The sequence below is a fragment of the Tursiops truncatus genome, chromosome 6 (assembly GCF_011762595.2).
Source record: "Tursiops truncatus isolate mTurTru1 chromosome 6, mTurTru1.mat.Y, whole genome shotgun sequence".
In the NCBI taxonomy this organism is placed as follows: Eukaryota; Metazoa; Chordata; class Mammalia; order Artiodactyla; family Delphinidae; genus Tursiops; species Tursiops truncatus.
In genome coordinates this window covers 922,755-945,643 of record NC_047039.1, presented here as the reverse complement: position 1 = coordinate 945,643, position 22,889 = coordinate 922,755, and the positions used below count along the sequence as shown (strand labels likewise).

At 39.5% G+C, this 22,889-nt stretch overlaps 1 protein-coding gene across 1 annotated transcript in view; it reads left to right on the top strand.

Annotated features, from left to right (window-relative positions):
• Positions 1-22,889, top strand: part of SPOCK3 (SPARC (osteonectin), cwcv and kazal like domains proteoglycan 3) — a 434,386-nt gene that overhangs the window by 226,182 nt on the left and 185,315 nt on the right. The window contains exon 5 of the mRNA XM_073805699.1: positions 22,235-22,358. Within this exon, the coding sequence (XP_073661800.1) occupies positions 22,235-22,358 (124 nt within the window). The remainder of the gene's footprint in view (positions 1-22,234; positions 22,359-22,889) is intronic.

Below are 22,889 nucleotides of genomic sequence, written 5' to 3'. Positions count from 1 at the left end.
TGGGCGCCCAGAGCAGCGGGGGCGGTGAGGGGGGCTGCAGAAATGGAAGGGGCAGACCCACCCTGTTGTTTATCCAAAGGTCACCAGGAAAGCACTTAAAGTTTTGCTTTTTGTCTTTGGTGATTTTGTTATTTTTCAGCAAGGTAGTGACCTGATAAGCTTTCCATTTTGGAAATCTCTTCTGACTTCAGTGCAGAGAAAGGAACCAGAAGAGAATCTGAGAATCCATTAACGTTACCTGTACTAGTCATAGTTTGAACATTGTATTCACAGTTTATTTGTATCTGAAGTCTGAGTAAGATTTGGCAGTCACATTTACTTTCTTTCCCAGAGGATACCTTTTAGCAAATTTATCAGTGCATGATGTTGTCAGTGCTTTTGTACTTTAATAGGGCTTAATAAGTATAAGTAGTATTTTAGGTTGACTACTGTATCAGCCACAACCCCCTGACGTGAAGGTTGGAGGGACAGGATGTACACAGAAAGGCTTTCCCATGTAGCAGGGAGACAGCTCTTAATACCACATTGCTTAAAAAGCCCTATGCTTTTTAATATACATAAATAAAAAAGCAGAGTGAATAATTTCATCAACAAGAAAAAATACATCTATTTACTGCTGTCCATCCATCCATCCATCATCCACCATCCACCATCCATTCATCCAATAGACTAGTTCCTGAGGAAGTTAAATTATGCAACTAATCTTTAGAAATTGTACCTAGATCTTATTTTAATGGGAAACAAATCAGTGAACATCTACTGAAATTGATAGTTGTGCCTCAAGAATCTCCCAGCATTACATCTTACTTATAAAACAGAAAAGGGCTTCAGAGGAGTTCATTGTGGCAGGATTTTCGAGAAAAACTTCATCTAAAAATAGGCTCATTTAAAAGATAAAATGAATATTTGTGTATATTGGCTTAATGATCACATTGTTGCTTATAGTTCTGAAGTTATCTGAATTAGTCTGCACATGGCCTGGAAAATCTGGAATTATGTGAGGAATACCTGAACTATTTCCAAAATAATTTAACATTAATTAACTCACAGAGCATCTTTAATTGTACTTCTTTCCGTAAATTGAGGGTTTATTAAACGCTGGTAAGTTAAACGATGTTGGCAATATTTTCAGGCTTTTTTCCGTGGTTCGGGGATGTGTGTGTACCTTTTAAAAATGCATGTCAAAGTGCAGTTTGCCAGAAGCGACAGTGGTGATGAATACGAAACGTGAGCTCTGTCACTACCTAGGAAACATCATAATTGGTATCAGCTTACCCTGTTCTTCTGTATCCACGTGCTTGAGATGTGTGAGCTGTACAAAGTGCCAAGAAAGAAGAGAGTAAAAGATCCAAACACCAGCAGAATTCGGGAAGACCCAGTAATAACCGAGAAGGCGGGTCCAATTCCCCAACAATTTTCTGAGTGAGGCCTGTGAGAACCTGAGAGGCTCCTTCTCCTTAAAGGAACTTAAACCTTTAGCCATGTCACCTGCGCCCAATTCAGCATCAGGAAATATGTAAGTGGTTAATATAAGAGAAACATTTCAGTGAAAATAAACACTGAGCATAAATCTAATGCTCTGAGCAATGACACTAATAATATGTAGACAGGAGATACTAATTCTTGCAATTAGTCATGTTTTTGAAAATAAATATTTCTTGGACACCTATGTTGGGGAGTATTGTAGTCACGGGGGCTGTAGCACTGAATGTTATATATCATATTCTAGTAGGGTTAGACTGAGGATGAGCAAAGTTAACATCTAGAGGATGGTTATTAAATATCACGGAAGGTAATGCACTTTTCACGTGCGTCAGTGCATGGCTTCAAAACGATATTCCAGTTTCAAGGCAAAAGGTGTTGCGAACATTTTCTAGCCACTAGCGTGACTAAGCCAGAGCAGTGCAGGTGCTCAGAGCATGAGTGAGGATCGAGAGTCCCATGTGTGTATGAGCGTGTATGTGAGTGTGTGTATGCACGTATGTGGGTATGTATGTGAATCTATAAGAAACGTAGAGGAAGACACCAGCAGAAACCCGAAAACAGCCCATTTTCGCTCTTTGCCAGTGACAAGTTGACATATTTATATTTTTACGGCAAATCTAATTACAGACTGTGTTTTATATTTAAAACTTTATTTTAAATGTGATCTTAAAAGAAATCTCCTCGAAACGATGATACTTAGCAGCAAAATAAGTTGTTCTTGTGGCAGCTTGTCTTGCAGGAAAACGGGGGTTAACTTTCTTGTCGGTACTTGGTCTTATGATCACTTGACAGGAAATGCAAGTGTTCTCCATAAGTGCCTTTTATGTTAATCTAAGTGTCTGATCTTTTCATAGTGCAGTCATTTTTTTCAGTCATTTCTCTCTGATTTATCTTCTCATGAAAGGCTGCATTTTTTTTTTCATTTTTATGGTGCCACCAGAATTATTAAAGAGCTGTCAATCAAACTTTGTTACTGTCCCTTTTTACAAAGAGAGAATATTAAACAAGATTTATGTCAATTTTGTAAGAATAGCTCCATTCTACGTACAATACACTTACTTAATAATGATAGAGTAAAACATAATGATTGATGATAGTAAAAAACCTGCACAAATGTAGCACACATAGTAGGTGAGGTATGTTGACAGCTTTTATGTATGTAAACATTTATTACTTCGTGTTTTACTGCCCTTCTCCCACACCTCCACCCTCACTATTTTGAGGGAAAAATCATATTTTCTTCATAATCTCATTACAGCTCCTTTTCTTTACTTTTGGGAAGAGCAGTCATTTTTCTTAAGAATGTCAGTCAAATGTATGTAACAGCAAAAGGATTAAATTCAAAATAGTGTGCAGAATTAAGGAATTAGAGAGCTAACAGCTTACTAGAAACTGTCCCCAAAAGAACAGAACTGTAATTTTTCATCATGGTCTCTATTCCTCATTGAAACCTTCTAAAGTTTACCATTATTTAAATGAAAACTTCTTAATCTGAATAAAGACCATTGCATTTTGCCATGGTTATTATTCTCACTCTATTATTTGATGTACACCTTATACATTAAACATTTCCAATGTTTAAATCTTTTTTTTTTTTTGCGGTACGCAGGCCGGCCTCTCACTGGTGTGGCCTCTCCCGTTGCGGAGCACAGGCTCCAGACGTGCAGGCTTAGCGGCCATGGCTCACGGGCCCAGCTGCTCCGCGGCATGTGGGATCTTCCCGGACCGGGGCACGAACCCGTGTCCCCTGCGTCGGCAGGCGGACTCTCAACCACTGCACCACCAGGGAAGCCCCTGTATAAATCTTTTTGAAAATTAAGTTTTACATATGCTTGAACTAACAGTTAAAGCTGACTTGTGGTGTGGGGATCAGCTTGGAGGGAAAAATATATTGTTAGGAATCCTCTTATTTTCCAGTTGAGCAAGAGAAGTACTGTAAATCTTGCTAATGGATTTATTTATGCATTTTTCACTTAAATTTATTTATTTTCTTTTTTAAAATCAAAGCATAGTTGATTTACAATATTATATTATTTTCAGGTGTACAACATAAGTGAGTCAATATTTTTGTAGATTATACTCCATTTAAAGTTATTATAAAATATTGGCTTTATTCCCTGTCTGTACAGTATATCCTTGTGGCTTATCTGTTTTATACATAGTAGTTTGTATCTCTTAATCTCCTACTCTATCTTGCCCTCCCACTTCCCTCTCCTCTCTGGTAATCACTACTTTGTTCTCTATATCTGTGAGTCTGTTTCTGTTTTGTTATATTCATTTGTTTGTTATATGTTTTAAATTCCACATATAAGTGAAAACATAGAGTATTTGTGTTTCTCTGACTTACTTCCTAAGCATAATACCTTCTAGGTCCATCTATGTTGTTGCAAATGGCAGAATTTTGTTAAATTTTTATAGCTGAGTAGTATTCCATTCTGTCAATATATATGTAGCACATCTTCTTTATCCATTCATCTGTCAGTGGACATTTAGGTTGCTTTCATATCTTGGCTATTGTAAATAATGCTGCTATGAACAGTGGGGTGTGTGTGTATCTTTTCAAATTAGTGTTTGCATTTTCTTCAAACGTGTAATCAGGAATGGAATTGCTGGGTCTTATAGTCGTTCTACTTACAATTTTTGGAGGAATTTCCATACTCTTTTCCATGGTGGCTGCATCAATTTACAATACTATCAACAGTGCTGCATACGAGTTCCCTTTTCTCTACATCCTCACCAACATCTGTTATTTGTGTTCTTTTTGATGATAGTTATTCTGACAGGTGTGAGGTGATATCACATTGTGGTTTTGATTTGCATTTTCCTGATGATGACTGATATTGAGCATCTTTCCATGTGCCTGTTAGCCATCTGTATGTCTTCTTTGGAAAAATGTCAGTTCAGGCCTTCTGCTCATTTTTAATTGTCTTTTTTTTTTAATATAATGAGTTGTATAAGCTGTTTATATATTTTGGATATTAACCCCTTATCAGCCAAAATCATTTGCAAATATTTTCTCCCATTTCAGCAGGTTGTCTTTTCATTTTGTTGATGATTTTCTTTGCTGTGCAAAAGATTTTAAGTTTAAATAAGTCCTGTTTATTTTTGCTTTTAATTCTTTTGCCTTAGGAGACAGATCCAAAAAAATATTGCTACAATTTATGTCAGTGTTCTGCCTATGCAATCTTGAGGAAAAAAAGAACAAAGCTGAAGGTTATTACTCTCCCTGACTTCAGCCTATACTACAAAGCTACAGTAATCAAAACAGCCTGGTACTGCCACAAAAAGAGACACAGAGAACAATGGAACAAAATAGAGAGCCCAGAAATAAACCCACGCACCTATGGTCAATTAATCTACAGCGAAGGAGGCAAGACTATACACTGGAGAAAAGACAGTCTCTTCAACAAGTGATGCTGGGAAAACTGGACAGCTACATGTAAAAGAATGAAATTAGAACATTTCCTCACACCATATGCAAAAATAAACTCAAAATGGATTAAACACCTAAATGTAAGACCTGAAACCATAAAACTCCTAGAAGTGACCATAGGCAGAACACTCCTTGACATTGCCATTGTATTTAAATTAAGCAACACATACTAAGAGCACTCAAAAACTAAGCAGATATTTGAAAGAAGAGGTTCTTGATTTTATGAAGAAACTAATATATAGAAATGGCAGATTTCTGAAGGAACATCTTACCAGGATTCATATCCTAACTGTAAGGATAGACTGGTAAAATATATTTGCCCCTTCCATTGATCTTATTGAAATATTCTATGGAAGATTTCTGATCCCAACTCAAATTAAAAAATCAGGAATGATTTAATGGTACTGGGTCAACAGTCTCTGTGCACCTACAGTGTGGACACAATTAGGAAGGAAAAGATCCACAGCCCTCAAGTCCCGAGCACTTTGACATCTCTGGGAATGCAGTGAAGATGCAGAATATGCATGAGAATCTAGTGAGATGCTAACTCCTGAATTGGGAAGGGTTAGGACATTACCGCTAAGCTGGTGCTCTCTGGGTACCAACCCATCACTTTAGACCAGAACAACCCTGCGTATATAAGTGTTCGAAACATAAAACTAACATTCTTTTTTAATTTAATGAAAGATTGGTCAGGATTTTTAAAAAAACATTATTAGGATCAGTGAATCATTTATATAAGTTGCAAATTCTACTCTTCGATAGCGTATAAACCTCATGTAGAAGGTAACTTAATTGTTGCTTAGCTTTTGTTCCTTTACACCTAAGTTTGCTTATCCCTCTTTAAATATTGATTTTGGAATTATTTTTTACAGTTGTTTTCAACACAAGGAGAAAAATGCTAAATGACAAAAATTGAAATTAACAATAGAAGAAAAGGAAAACAAATTATAAAGAAAAAGATGTTTTCATTAGTCACCACAACAATGCTATGCCATTTTCATCAATGAATTAACATATATCTTTAAATCAATAGTACAAGGTCATTCAACTGCTGCTAACAAGATGTGTTCATTGGAATTTGCAGTTGAGACCTCTGTATTGGACATAAATATGACCATGTCAGTACAGAGAACTTCAGGTCACTGTCACCAAGTCATTTGATGAGGTAAGGATCTTATCTCCTCCCTGGGACGTTTCCCCCCCTGTTGACCATGAGTGCCTCAGACCTTGTGGGATTATCTGTGTCAAGGCTTATACATAGTGAGTTTGCATAATGAAATATTTGCATCATTTTTCAAAAACGTTATGGGTAACACAATTAAAATTGCTTTAAGTAATTATATATTTCTTAATGAATCAAACTAAAATTATGAGTCCTATCAAATAGGAGTGCAAGGATCCCACATAGGGGTGGGTCCAGGGGCCCTAAGGAAAGGACAGAAGTTGAAATCTCGCTCACCAGCCATTGTACTGCATTAAGATGAAGACATTTAAAAATTCTGTCAGAGACAGAGTCTGAAAAGTAAGTTCAAATAGGTCATCAGAGAAGACAGAGCTCAATCCTCTCCAGGAAATTATTTCAAATGGCATCTGGAGAACGTAGCCTGAAGCAAATGCCAAAGGTGACAATTTTCTGTCAAAAGATGTATAATTTTCCTCATCTCCTTGAGAAAGCAGAATTTCTGCAGAGGTGGCTGTGAGTCGCTGGCAGAATCAAAGACCCCGCAGACTCTCATGGTTACTGAACATAAAACTCAATGAATAATTCACAACTGCATTTTAATTTCTCCTTATGTTCTATACTTAGTAAAGCTTCAGCAGCAACTCAACATCTGCATGCTAATCTAAGGGTTTGGACAAATTAGCTTCACCAAAGGATTATGATATCATAATTTATTTTCTCTCGATGACAATGATAGAGATGCTATTCAACAACAAATTCCTAAAAAATTCCTAGAGCTCTGAAAAAAACGACATCTACAGATTCACTCAGGTGGTTGTGTAAATTTATGTGTATAATTTCGAGAGGAAGACCCTTATTTGATAACTCAGTAGGACATAGACATATTTGCATACTTAGTTAAAGTGAGTTGTAAAAAAATTAAGTTTAATGCCTTTATGTGATTTCCATTAGTTATCTTAAAATAGAATGCATCTTGGAACTCTTTAAAATTGCATATTAAGGGCTTCCCTGGTGGCACAGTGGTTGAGAGTCCGCCTGCCGATGCAGGGGACACGGGTTCGTGCCCCGGTCCGGGAAGATCCCACGTGCCGCGGAGCGGCTGGGCCCGTGAGCCATGGCCGCTGAGCCTGCGCGTCCGGAGCCTGTGCTCCGCAATGGGAGAGGCCACGACAGTGAGAGGCCCTTGTACCGCAAAAAAAAAAAAAAAGAAAGAAAAAGAAATTCACAAACATGACACTGACTTCAATGTATGTTTTTTGAGAATTTTGTTTCTTCTTTTTTTATATCTTCATACTTTCGAGTCCAAGACTGAGGTTCTAAGCTTGGGGAACTTAAAGAAGGTAATAAATTTTTTTAAAATAAATTTTATTTGCAGTGGTTGAATTGATGTCTGATTTGAAATCAGAAAGGCTAGGAATTGCTTTCTACCATTTTATTTATGGTTTGCATTAAAATGACATGTAATTTAGATATTAATATGCCTAGATTGCTTTAAGTATATATATTATTCATACTAATATTATGTTATAGCAAATTTATCCCCAAATTTCAGTGGCGTGCCACAATAAAAAGTAATTTATTTTCCACGTATTAAATCAAGAAGGGTGGTCCTGGTCAGAAGGGGTCTCCTCCTTCTGTTGATTCAGGGACTAGATTCTCTTTCTGTAAACGTGCTTATAGAGTTCCTGTGTGCACAAGTGTCACAGTGGTACACGAACACAGATCTGTACGTACGTCCGGTGAAATTTGTGGGGCAGGCTTACCAAAGGTTATATTTAGTCTGTCGTTGGGAAGTGATTAAAGGAGCCCAGATTACCCAAAATTTTCACCGAAGGACACATGTGCAAAGAAGAAATATGTACATAAATTAATACTTACCCCACACTGGAGCTTCAGCATGAAACCCCAGTGCATGCCAGTCTTCCTGCTATAACCCACGGAACACTTCTTCACCTAACCTGGGATGTCTGCATAACATATCAATAGGATCAAAGGAAGCTGAAGGCTTTCTTTACTTACTTACCTTCCAAATCCTAAGTAATCCAAGCTTGGATTTTGTCAAAGCAATGTAAACAGAATAAACACACAAAAAACAAAGAGCAAACAAAGCTTCCAACAAGAAACACAAAGGGAGGGCACAGATATTCTTTGATCTCAAGTCTAGGGCAGACCTGCTTTGGGTTCAGTTACCCCTTTCAGCATCCCCTCAATATAGGAAGACAGGGGCCAAATCCCAGAAGAGAACCTTCCAGCCCTTTACTCAGCCTTGAGAGTCCACACCAGGGACTCAGGAACGTTTTATTCAGCTCAGCAATCCCACTCCCCAGCTTTGGTCAGTAAAATAACAGTAAACACGATAGATCACTAGCGGTACGCGGGCCTCTCACTACCATGGCCTCTCCCGTTGCGGAGCACAGGCTCCGGATGCGCAGGCTCAGCGGCCATGGCTCACGGGCCCAGCCGCTCCGCGGCATGTGGGATCTTCCCGGACCGGGGCACGAACCCGTGTCCCCTGCATCGGCAGGCGGACTCTCAACCACTGCGCCACCAGGGAAGCCCACTAGCCATCTTTTTACGCGCTGCAGGCAGTGCTGTAAGGAGTTTGGGCTGCAGAGGGCTCTTGTCTCCTGTGTGTCTGTAACCCCCAGTGGTCAGAAAAACCCTGTCACAGGGTCAAGAGAGTGTGGCGGAGTATTTTCAAAGGAAATTAGCATGAGACTGTAGAATAAATGGATTTTACTCTAAAAAGTCAGGTGAGAAAGAAAAAATGGCAGCAAATGAGCAGTGTTTTTACAGGAGCTCAAGAGTTATTGGAAAGGAGCTGCATGTGGAAATCACCGTTCCCTGCACAGTCGTGGGGAGCACGTTGTTCGTTTCCTGACACTTGCTTCCTGGATGAGTGATGAAGGGCGGGTTAAAGATGCTAAAACACGAGGCTGACAAGAGTCCTTGAGGAACTGAACCTATTGAAGGAAACAGTGTAGAACTTTGCCACGTTCCTTTGTGACGTAGCATAAAATAATTGTTGGGAAATATAAGACTGTTGTTTGAATTCAGAGCCCATTTTATTATTTTATCCTATTCCAGTTGGCTGGCCTTTTATATGGCAAGTTATAATGACTTTTAACAAGGACTTAACAATTATTTATAAAAAGTTTATTCAGTACTAAAGTAATGCTATAGAATTTCTACTTTCTAAGTGGACATAGAGCTAAGGTAAGAACATAGGAGCCACCCTCAGTGCTTAGCCAGGGATCCCTGGTCTCCCTCCCATCCTCACTCCTTTTATCCATTCAGTGCTATTTATTGAGCACCTACTATGTGCCGGGCTCAGGGAAACTTGCTAGGGAAAGAACAGTGAGTTGTGGTGAACAGGTGTTCTTGGAGAGGGACGGAAAGTCTTGGGAGAGATCGACCAGCAAAGTTGGGAAGGGACAACCAGCTCTCAGTGAGAGCGGAGCCTGTGTTCAGCGCTGTGGTGTAACGTGGTGGCCTGGACCTGGGTGAGTCTATCTTCTCCCACCCATGGCACTCAGTCTGTCACCCCTGCTCCCTCTGAGCATCCCCCAAGGATCGCTACTCCTAAGTGCGAAAGAACAAAAACAAGAACCCCACTGTCTTCATCCTCTGTTCTCCCAGTCACACTGGGGGTCAGATGGGCCTTGTTGAGGTGACCTATTTTTATCGTTTGACCAGGACAATGGGGACTTGGTTGTTTTCTACTCTTCACAGCTGTGGCACTCATGCAGTTTCCTTAAGAACCAGTCGAGTGAAGAAATAAAACGATGCGGTGATTCAGGGAGACATGAGGTGGGTTTACAGCACGCTGGCTGGGAAGCACTGAGCTGCTGTGGTCCCCAGGTGTGGCCAGGGACCCTTCGTCCATCCTCTACCGGTTAGGGCACCGTTAGTGTAAGCACAGGGCAGGATCCACCATCGCTGAGACATCCCTCCAAACCAGGGCTTCAGAACTGAAGTGACTTGGTTGTGAGACGTTAAGCCTCTGTTTTGCCAAGTACCCTCCCTCTAGCAGGTTGAGCATCAGCCCGGAAGATCTGTCCACACCCTGAGCCCTGCTGTCCGTGAGTGTTACCTGGTAGGGCCAAAGATGCGGTTACATGGAAGGTCTGAGAAGAAGGAGGTTGTCCTGGATTAGAGAGGGGCTGCTAAGAATGAGCACGATTTCTCTTTATAATAGAGACAGAGGGAGTGCTGACAGGGCCACACAGAGGGGGAGACGCAGAGAGAGATGGGCCAGCAGCCGGGGAGTGCCAGGGACACCAGAAGACAGGAAGGGCAAGGGACAGACCATCACCTGGGACCTACCTGTCACCCCCAGTGTGGCCCCGCCAGCACCCAGTGAAGGTGATCTTGGACTTTTGACCTCCATCCCTGTGAGAAGGGGAACTTCTGTGGATTGAAACCAGAAAGGTTTTGCTCATTTGTTACAGCAGACCTAGGACAGAAACACATTCCTCAATTTTGAAAGCTAGTTCTGGAAGCATGATCTAACCAAAAGAAAGTCAGGAATATGATTGAGTAAATGGGCTGTAGGTGAGAATGTTTGGGGTGTTGACTCCAGAGGTTGCTGTGGTTCGATCCAGTTTAGACACACACACGTCTCTCTTTTTTCTTTTTTTTAATAGATCTTTATTGGAGTGTAATTGCTTCGCAACACCGTCTTAGTCTGCGTCGCACAGCAAAGCGAGTCAGCCGTATGCATACACATTACACACCATCTCTTGACGCCCATCCTGCTCGCTTGCGAATGGGGGCTCCACAGAGACAAGAAGTGTTCGGGGGCCACAAAATGCAGGCTCTTGCTTTAAGTGGCTCTGTTATCTCCCACGCTCAGAGCCGGGAGAAATAGCAGAAGGAGGGGAGGAGTGGGTGTGTATCAGGCACAGGGATGCTTCTGTTGGCTCAGCAGAGGCCGCGGGTACGAGACAGAGGCTCAGAAGTAGGTGCCCATGAGGGTAGGCTGGTAAACCGAGAAAGGTGACCATGCCCATGGCTGTTAGACTAGAAGTGATAACTAAATGAAGGCGTAAGTTACAAAGGGAGCCGGAGGTGGAGTCAGAAAGCATTTTACAAGAGAAACGACATCGGAGTTGGGACCTCAGAGATAAGGACAAGTTGCTCAGATAAACCCCACACTCCTTGTTACCTCCTGGGCTACAGGAGAACCGCACCCCATGCTACGCTTGTCTCTGTGTTTCCAAAAGAATGCTGAGCTCCCTGAACTCAGCGACTCTACTGTCTGGAACTTCCAGACTGTAAAATAGTACGTGGACACATTGTAGGGTGTATTCATGACTAAATAAATGCGTAAAATTGTTGCCGAAACTCGGCCTCCGTTCGCTGGTGCCGAATAGAAACGCGAAGACAGAGTTTTGGGTGAACTAGAAAATAATAGCTTTAGTGCTTTGCCAGGCAGAGGGGGCCACAGTGGACTAATGCCCTCAAGACTGTGTAGCCCGCCCTGGAGGAGGTAGTGATGGGTCTTACAGTGTTCAAGGAGCAGGGTGTGGTCAGCTGGTGGACCCTCTTCACCCTCAGAATTCTGATTGGCTGGTGGTGAGGTCATCGGGAATCAGCATCATCAACCTTCTGGTTCCAGCCGGTCTGGGGTCTACGTGCTTGTGGGCAGTGTGCAGTTAACTTCTCCCACCTGGTGGGAGCTTCAGTATCTGCAAAACAGCTGGAAGGACGTGGCTCAGAATATTATCTACAGCCCTCGAGGAGGAACCCAAAGTCCTTGACTCTGTTCAATGGCTAAACTATTATTATTTTGTCTTGCTTGATTGTTTTCCTTTCTGCATTTTCTCACTTCTCTGATTAAATGTATTCTTTGACTAAAGTTTTTCTACAGACGGAAGGCAGGTGGAGGACATGGGTGGGAGGCTATTCTGGGGAGACCCCGTAGGGTCCTGCTCGGCTACAAAAGAAGCAGTATTTAGAAGGATGCATGGGTACTCTTTCCAGGTTAGAAGATGACAAGTTATTGGTTGTGCCAGGTGCAGGTTGGACGAGGTCTCATTCCGTTCCTAGAACGTGGTCAGTAACTGTAACCATACGTAATAACATATTATGAATAAACATAATAGAACTGTTTTAAAAGACCTTCCTGACAGCTCTTTAGATGGTAGAAGTTATTGAGAGAGTGTTTCTTGAAGAACATTTCCTTGTCCAGCAGCTGTGACTCTACCCCTGACTGCGCCAGCATCAGTCGACATGTGCTGAGAAGATGCTTTCAGGACAGGGATTAAACCCGGTCTGGTAGAGAGAGAAATACTATGGAGTCAAAAACTTAGGCTTCTTTTAAATGTCACTAACTCGTTAACTTGAAAATGCTGTAAGCGTTAGTGCATCGTGGAGGTTTTGAACCGTTAACCTTTCTCTCAGCCTGTAAATCAGACTCGAGCAAATCATGGGGCTTCTTTCTTTTTTCTTGTTTCTGTAACTTTGCTTTTCCAGCGAAGCAGTAAGGAGGAGGCCAGTACAGGTGACCCCTGTGAAGGCAGCACAGGGAGGAAAAGCTCTGTTTTCCGTCCCTGAACTTTGGATGATCTTTAATAATTGTTTTAAACAAAATGTGTCATTTAATCGTTAAGGCTTTTGCCAAAGCTGTCAGGTCTATTTATCCAACAGTTGCTAAGAATATTTCTTACGTTCAGAAAAACAAAAATCAAGAGAATTTTTCATAATCAAGACTTTTTTTTTTTATGTATTTTGGTTTTATTTATTTATTTATTTTTGCTGTGTTGAGTCTTCGTATCTGTGCAAGGGCTTTCTTTGGTTGTGGCAAGCGGGGGCCACTCTTCATCGCAGTGCGTGGGCCTCTCACCGTCACGGCCTCTCTCGTTGCGGAGCACAGGCTCCAGACGCACAGGCTCAGTAGTTGTGGCTCATGGGCCCAGCTGCCCAGCAGCACGTGGGATCCTCCCAGACCAGGGCTCGAACCCGTGTCCCCTGCATTGGCAGGCAGATTCTCAACCACTGCGCCACCAGGGAAGCCCAAGACGTATTTTTGATATATAAAATACATCTTGAATGATCAGTCTGTTCCCATGTGTTTTGATAAGTGCTGTGTTATTAGTCATTTTCTTTTAGGTGGAATATTTTTCCCTTTTTAAGCTGCATATCTGTCACTGTTATTTTAAAAATGTCAAGATGGTTTTCCAAATATAGAGTCTCCTTGATCTTTAAGAATCCAACATTTTCATGAACTCAAATCTTAGTTCCTGCTTTGCTGTAGAACTGCTGAAGGTTAAATTAAGGACACAGTTAATGGTTAAAAGCTTGCTTTATTTGTGAACATTAATAATTGGAAAAATGAAGCATTTTCTAATTCTTATTTTAAATACAGGAAGTATAGTGAGCAAATATTCTCATATGCTCATATCTGACATGCAAACATGCATGTCAACACAAATTAAATAGAGCCAGTTTATATATTAGTTAATTAATCTTCGTACTGATTCCCTGAATCAGAATCACATATATGATGTTGTATTATTTATTACACTCTAGATAATTTTCAGGTTTAATTGGCCAGATGTACTCTCCAGATACCACTTACTGGTGGTAGATCTTTTTTTAAGTAAAATTTGAGCTATGCTGTCATTTTTTACCTATTAAGTGAAACTGATCTAGAAATTTATGAACTGTGGGAGTGTGGTCTTCCATGACATTTAAAATTTTGTATGTACATTTATGGCAAGTTTCAAAGTGAAAAGGAGAACACGTGACATCCACAGTGGCCAAAGACAAGCGGTAGAGACTTGAGAAGATAATGAAGCTCTCTCAACCTCCATCTTCCAAGCTTCAGAATTTAAAGAATAATGCACATTGCATGAGATTGCTACAATAATAGAATTGTAATATGTGTGTCTGGCATGTGAAAGGCTATCAAAACACGTGAAAATCTAACCTCATGTTTGTAAACATTTGACTCAGTTCCTGAAATTTTGCTTTATGGTAACATTTTTATTGGCTTGAAAGCAATCAGTAACTCTTATACATACTTATTAATTAGGTATGTTAAGATTTATCGTATGTTAAGATCATGAATTCCCAGTCTATTGGCCTGTGTTTTGCTGAAAATAGACGTGAGGACATTTCTAGCCCATAACAACTACAGTGACTCTCTATCTTACATAACGGAGATCCTTTGCAGTTGAATATACTTTTACCGTAGTTTAAGTGAAGAGGTCTTTACTAATTAAAATACTGTTGGGAATGAAATATATGGAAACATCAGAGACCCAGAACCCTAGAGTCTGAATTCAACATCATCTACATTTTCTACGTTTCGAAGCTTTATTACTCATTCAATCCATTGGAGCTCAGATTGAGAAATAGATTATGAGGGTGATTGATAGTGATGTCTGTTTTGAAATTTTGACGTTATTTATTGATGTCTTCAATAATTGTGAGTATGCTCACTGCTTAATAAAACATATTTACTTGTCAGAATATGTTATTCAAACATCATTATAACTTGTCTATGATTCAGATATCTCAAGCAGTCTCGCCCCATGCAACATCATCCTTCAGGCCATGATGAGGTATTTGTGTCGCTCGGTAACGCAAGCCAAGGTCAGAAACCACAACACGTGTCCGGTACTCACTGTCTATGCTGCTGATTTTTGCTGTGTGTCTTCACATAAGTAATTTTATTAAAGATTTATAGACTGTGGAATGATCTAGAGCAAATGAGCCATACAGATGAAGCTTCGAATTGTATCCATGAAGAAGTTAAGACCCAGGGAGGCTGCTGACTTGCCAGGATGCATTGATGACACAGTCAAAAGTGCAATTCAGATGAAACTGGAATGAGCTTTTTTCAGCTAACCGTTTTGGTAACATTATTTATGCACTTTCTAAAATCAAGGTAAATCCTAAAACGTGGAAATCGTGTTCAAATTATATTGTTAAAATGCACAACGTGGTTAAGGAAACAGAAAACCAGATAGACTGAAACTGAGTCAACAGAAGTGGAAGGAATGCACGTGGGATTTATTAGGAAAGTTAGAGGCTAATGAGCTTCCAAGTGTGACTGAGGCTGGAAAGTGATGCTGGAGACCCACGTGCAGGGTGAGTCAGGACCGGAAGACAGCTCAGGGAGAGGGGATTCAACCCAGCTGCTGTGGAGGAGCCGTGTGCCGGAACACAAGCGTAGATAAACACTTCTCTGTGAGCCTAACTTTCCAGCCATTAGAGACATAACACGTATATTGGTATGAAACTCAGCACCTTGAATGGGGGAATATTTAAGAAAAAAAGATTTTGAGAAAAAAACTTGACTTTGTGTATTATAAATTATCATTTAATGGCTTCAATTCCCTGGGTTCAAATATACAGTTATTTGCTCTTTAAGGAAAAGGATCATGGGAATATAGGACGTCATTATAAGGTGGATAAATAAATGTTTAACTTTAATCTTCAAAATGAAATATATACTTAACAGTTCTCTTAAAAGGCAGTATAGGGGTGGGGGAGGGAGAGGTACAAACTATCGGGTGTAAGATGGGCTCAAGGAAGTATGTACAACACGGGGAATAGAGCCAATATTTTGTAATAACTGTAAATGGAAGGTAATCTTTCAAAATGGAATAAACAATAGATTTTTACAAAGGTATTATTTGAAGAGTCTGATTGTAGCAGGGTTGCAGTTGGAAGAGTAATTTTTAAAAATTTCAGGGTTTTGCAGCCAGTTTGAGTTTTTATACATCAATAATGGGAGAAAACTATATTACCCAATCTGATAATAATTCAAAATAAGTAATTGCAAATAGCCTTTGATATATCAAAAAATTAGATTTCCTCTCAGAGGTTAAAGATCTTTTGCACTTAGAGTATTCAGAGTAATATACTTAGTGATGCTTTTGCCAAACCTATTTTTTTACTGAGGTATAATTGACTGACAATATTGTGTTAGTTTCAGGGGACCAACATAGTAATTCTGTATTTTTATACATTACAAAGTGGTCACCATGACTAGTCAGGTACCCTGTGTCACCATACAAAGGTGTTACAATCTTATTATTTTTTTTATTGAAGTTATACTTGACTTACAATATTATATTAATTTCAAGTGTACAATATTGATTCAATATTTTATAGATTATACTCCATTTAAAGTTATTATAAAATATTGACTATATTCCCTGTGCTGTATATTACTTTTATATTATATATTATTTTACATATTATTTATTTTTATAATTATGTATATTTTTACTTATTTATTTTATACATAGTAGTTTGTACCTCTTAATCCCCAACCCTATCTTGCATCTCCTGCAACTGTAATATTATTGACTATATCCCCTCTGCTATACATTTACATCGCCATGACATTTATTTTATACCTGGAAGTTTCTACCTCTTAATCTCCTTCACCTATTTCTTTCCTCCCTCCAACCCCCTCCCTTCTGGTGGCCACCTATTTGTTCTGTGCATCTATGACTCCTTATGTTTTGTTATGTTTGTTCATTTGTTTTCTAGATTCCACATGTAAGTGAGATCATACAGTATTTGTCTTTCTCTCTCTGAGTTATTTCACTTAGCATAATGCCTTCCAGGGTTATCCATGTTGTCGCAAGTAGCAAAACTTCATTTTTTTTTTTTTTTTTTGGCTGAATAGTATTCCGTCGTATATATGGACCACATCTTCTTTATCCATTCATCTGTTGATGGACACTTAGGTTGTTTCCATATCTTGGCCATTGTGAATAATGCTACAATCAACATAGGGGTGTGTGTATCTGTTCAAATTAGTGTTTTTGTTTTCTCCAGAAAAATACTCAGAAATGGAATTGCTGGATCCTATGGTAGTTCTATTTTTAGTTTTTTGAGGAAACGCCATTCTGTTTTCCATACTTTCTATACCAGTTTACAATCCCACAACAGTGCACAAGGGCTCCCTTTTCTCCATATCCTCACCAACATTTGTTAATTTGCGTTCTTTTCGATGATGGCCATTCTGACAGGTGTGAGGTGCTATCTCATTGTAGTTTTGATTTGCACTTCCCTGACAATTAGTGATGTTGAGCATCTTTTCATGTTCCTGTTGGCCATTTGTATGTCTCCTTTGGAAAAATTTATATTCAGATCCTCTGCTTGTTTTTTAATCGGGTCACTTCTTCCTTCCTTCCTTCCTTCCTTCCTTCCTTCCTTCCTTCCTTTCTTTCTTTCATTTTTGTGTTGAGTTGTATGAGTTCTTCATATATTTTGGACTTTAACCCCTTATTGGGTATATAGTTTGCAAATATCCTCTCCCATTCAGTAGGTCTTTTTTATATTTTTATTTTTAAATTTTATTTTATTATTATTATTTTTTTGCGGTACACGGGCCTCTCACTGTTGTGGCCTCTCCCGTTGCGGAGCACAGGCTCCAGACGCGCAGGCTCAGTGGCCATGGCTCACGGGCCCAGCCGCTCCGCGGCATGTGGGATCTTCCCGGACCGGGGCACGAACCCGTGTCCCCTGCATCGGCAGGCGGACTCTCAACCACTGTGCCACCAGGGAAGCCCCAGTAGGTCTTTTTTAAAAATTTTGTTGACAGTTTCTTTCACTGTGTAAAAGCCTTTTAGTTTGAAGTAGTCCCATTTGTTTATTTTTGCTTTTTGTTTCCTTTGCCTAAGTAGACAATCCAAGAAAATACAGTTAAAAGTGGTGTGAAAGAATGTACTACCTATGTTTTCTTCTAGGAGTTTTATGGTTTCAGGTCTTGCATGTAAATTTTTAATTCATTTTGATTTTTTTGTGTGTGTGTATGGTGTGGGAAAGAAGTCCAATTTGATTCTTTTGTGTGTAGCTGTCCAATTTCCCAGCACCACTTATTGAAGAGGGTGTCTTTTCCACATTCTGTATTCTTGCCTCCTTAGCTGTAGATTAATTGACCATATAAATGTTTATTTCTGGGCTCTCTATTCTGTTCCATTGCTCTAGGTGTCTGTTTTTGTGCCAGTACCACACTGTTTTGATTACTGTAGCTTTGTAGTATGGTCTCAAATTGGGGAGTATAATGCCTCCCGCTCTGTTCTTTCTCAAGATTGTTGTGGCTATTCAGGGTATTTTGATTATCAGTACAAATTTTATAATTATTTTTTCTACTTCTGTGAAAAATGTCATTGGTATTTTGATAGGGATTGCATTGATTCTTGATACGTCTGGCTAAAGGTTTATCAATCTTGATTATTTTTTCAAAAAACAGCTCTTACCTTCATCAATCTTTTCTGTTCTCTCTTTGGTCTCTATTTCACTTTTTTTCTGTTCTGATCTCTTTATTTTGTCTATTTCTAAGATAGTCCTCCATCTCCCCCTTTTGCCTAATTCTCTGTGTTTATTTCTATGTATGATGTAGGTTGGTTATGTTTCCTGATCTTGGAGAAGTGTCCTGTGAGGCCCAGCTGCACACTCATGTCTGTCACCAGAACTATGTGCTCTAGGGGTACCCCTGTGTGGGCTGTGTGGGCCCTTCTGTTGAGGGGGAGCCGACTACATTGGGCCGACTGATAAGCAGGGCTGGTCCCCAGCCTGGTTGGCTGCCAGGCCCTGTCTTGTGAGGTGGCTGCTGGCCTGCTGGTGGTGGGGGCTGGTGGTGTCCGAGAGCAGATTGCCAAGTCTAACTTCTTACCTGTCATTCGCCTGCCCCAGATGCCAGGTATCCATTCTGATAGCCTCAGCTGGCTCCACCTTTTCCCAAGCACTTGACTTTGCCCGTCTTGGTCTGTACACTCACTGCCAGGATTTTCTCTCTCACGTAAACACATTTTGCTCTTCTTTAAATAGGGCCTTGAAAATATAATTAAAAAGCAATCTGAAAAATGTTTACATATTACACATAATGCATAGATATTTAATTAAATCTTAGAAAATTGTGTTTCTAGCTCATAAACTACACTAATTTTCCTAAGAACAAACATATTTTAATAGACAAGATTTTGATTAACACTAATTCTGAGAAACGTTCCTGATGCTAAAGCAAACAAATTCTGAATCACAGGATAAGTCTGATAAAAGAGACTCTGGAATGAAAAACTCTCTTCCTTGGTGAAGAGACTTGAGTGGAGGTACCACATGTACCTGGACAGGTGGAACCCTCAGGATGCTGAGGGGACCCTGAGGGTGGTCCAGGTGTGCCACCCACTCCACCACACACAGTGGCCTGTTTGGGCTGTTCTGAGAAATGGTCAGAGTTACTAGAATTCCTCAAGTCCTGTTAACAGTACAGTTTATTTGCCCCTCAGTACCTGCTGTGAGGTTTTTCATTTTGTTTTCACATGAAAGAGCCTTATTTTCACAATCGTAGACGTTTTGATTTTTGAAATGAAGAATGTACATGTCCTATTTGTCTATATCTAGCGATTCTTCTTCGTATATGGTTAATTGATTTATGGAGTTGTAGAAGTAGTTTTTTATTCAAATAACAGTCTTAGAAATTCATTTGTATTCATACCCTAATTCCAACATTAATATATGCCTGGATGAACCATCTTCTATACCGCCCTGTATCTGCTTGAATGTAATTTGTCTTTCTACAGAAAATGTCATAAACCATTTTCTTCAGGTCAGAGATGATTAAAAGAACACATAAAATCTATGATATTTAGAATTTTGCATTTCAAATTAAGCCTCAAATTGTGTAGACTAATTTGTCCTTTCTAGAAAGTCTGTGTTCTGATGACAAAATGCTAAGTGCTTCCTTTGGATTTACTGAGTATAGTGAAATGTTCATGACTCAGTGTTCTCCATGTGTATGGCATGAATAATATATTAAAACATGAATTCTGGTGAATTTATCATCATCTAATGTTGTATTTATTTTAAACTAAACATAAGTAAATATTCTTCTGGTTTACAGAATGGTATAATTTGTCATCACCTCAAGCAAAATGGTGATGCAAATATAAGCAATATTATGATGCTTCCAATGTTGATGATACTTCAGCAAATCCTGACCAGGATGAAATCTACATAAAAAATACCATCTCTATTGATACACTTCAGGAATCTGAAAGTGTTTAGGCTTCAGCAGTGTTGACTTTGAAGGGAATAATGATAACTAAAACTTTTTACCCCAAACCTTATTTTACAGGTACATGGTAAATTCACTGTTTAAGAAGTCATTTGAATTTTAATAATTTCTAGTAAATCTTCCAATTTTCAAAAAGATTTCACTTCTAGATATAATTACTGTTTGTATTGCATATAAAAGACTACGTCATGTATCCAAAAATGTTTATACAAGAAAGTAATGTCACAATCTTAGTTTCTGTGTTTCAGTGGAGTTTTAAAGTTAGGAAAAGGGAATGAGGTGATTACAAAGAGTCATAGTGTTGACATATGTATGTCATAGCGTACAGACAGGTGCATATCCCAAAGCAAAAGCGATAAAGATATGCTGTTCTAATAAAATACTTTCTATTGATTAGAAGCCTGTGCTTGGTAATGATTTCTCCTAATGTAACTGAAGAGCAAATAATTTCATAATTTCGTGCCTTGTTTTGATTGCACACAGTGAAAGAAAAAGGCAAACATAATATTTTATGTTTCTTGTTTCTCTCTGCTCCGTCTCTGTGACTTACGAGTCTGGAGGTGGCGTAGAATAATGTCCCTGTTTTTCCAGTCATTGTTTTGATTCCCATTAGGATTTTGTGCCAGTCTTTTTTTTTTTTTTTTTTTTTTTTTTTGGTACGTGGGCCTCTCCCGTTGCGGAGCACAGGCTCCGGATGCGCAGGCCCAGCAGCCATGGCTCACGGGCCCAGCCGCTCCGCGGCATGTGGGATCTTCCCAGACCGGGGCACGAACCCATGTCCCTTGCATCGGCAGGCGGACTCTCAACCACTGCGCCACCAGGGAAGCCCATGTGCCAATCTTTTAATCAGTAATGGCAGCACGGTCATTTTCCCTGTTGTGTCTCTTATGAGGTTATATCTGCGGCCAGACAAGATTTTAAAGTGGTCATTTGGCAGAATTTACAAAAGTTAAATGAAGAAAATGTGTTTGGAGCTATCATAGGCTTCTTTTTGAGGGGGAAGCGGCCGGGGGAGAGGGATGAGGGGGTAAGAGAAGGTGGTAAACCTTTTCCCAAAGCCCACCCAAATGTTATCACAATTTAAAGTACATTAGTCCGAACTTCTTTCCCTATAATGAGGATTAACACTACATGTCTTAGTTGTCTTTTGGGGTTACTTTTTTGTAGATTTGACTTACTCGTGAAAAAAAAAAAAAAGAAAAGCCAAAGGGCAGCAAATGTTTCCAGTAAAACCTCGTTTCTCATCTTGATAGAGACATCAAATTACCCTCCATGAGCAGTTTTAATGAACAAGACCGAGTGCTGATTTACTGGAGGACTTCTAACTACGAAATGCTTGTGTAGAGATTCTCTGTTGTTTTTATTCCTACTTTTAAGGCCTTTGCCCATTTCTGTGTGAACTGTTCACACAAATAGGCCAAGCAGAAGCAGTTTAATCAAAGTGGAGAAACGGATAATTTAGAAGTAGGTAGCGGAAGAGAATGGGTTTTCCCACTTTATTCCAGATCAAAGCCAGATGGATGTATTTTGAGTCCTTTCCACACAAGAAAGAGAGGATTGGCTCTCACCGAACCTGCTAATTGGGCTCTCTAAATACTGGTCTTTGCTGGAAAAGTGTTTCTTATTGCTATTTTCTCTAAAGTAAGCTGCTCTTATTTTCATGCGCCTCTGGGATGCCTGGTGAATTAGGTGTCTGCTTTCTAATACTATTTCTAGTAGAATTCTAGGGGGGCCCTTGGGAAGGTTCCAGACATGTGAACTGTTTGGGGGGCTGTTCAAAACACATTTCACAACCACAAATTAAAACCAGAGAATCCATGTGATGAAGTATAACTGTAGTCTCTATGTAACCAGCGGAATCTTTAAGGAATATATTCTTATTTTATTATAGGAAAACCTTGATTATGAAACAAAAGTTTATAAAGAACACTGTATAGACTAATACATTGGAAATGAGGATACAATTTACTGATTCTAATTTATCTTGAAGAGTTGGAATGACAGTGGAGAAAAGGCATGATGCTAATATAAATTTATTTTTTAAATAAATGCACTAAGTATGCTTGTTTTATTTTTTCAACAGTATGAGAGATGCAGGAGTTGGGCAGAAGCAGTGGAGGGGTCCCCCGACATCCGCCTGCCAGCAGTGCTCGGGGGTCTCTACCAGCCCCGTCTGTGGTTCAGATGGACACACCTACTCTTCTCAGGTAAGACAATGATAGTCATTTATTATAAAACATATACATATTCATATATGTATGTACATAGTCATTAGTAAGTGATTAAAACTGTTAGTTCTCCAGTGTGGTCATCCAAATACTTTAACTTTTAAAATAATGTGATTAATATCACTAGTTGGGAATATGATTCAAACATTTGTACATTTGTTTCTCCTATACAGAATTTTTAAAGTTTGAAATATTGATTCTGTGAACACTCTGAACCCTCAGATATTAAAACCAACATTTCCTTTCTTGATACTCTGAGAGAGGGCAGAAGCGTTACCATGTGTATAATAATGTTAACAGTTACAACAGCTGTCCCAGCTAAAATCCGTCAACATCAGTACTATTGTATTTCATATGTTATTTCCTATATTATCTCATTTAAGCCCCCCAAAATTCCTTACAGCAAAAGAGAAAAACAAGTCTCAGAAAGAAATAGCACATTTCACATATTCAGCTGACACCGAAGCCCAGATTTGATGTCTTCTCTGATTCAGTGTCTCTAGCTACATG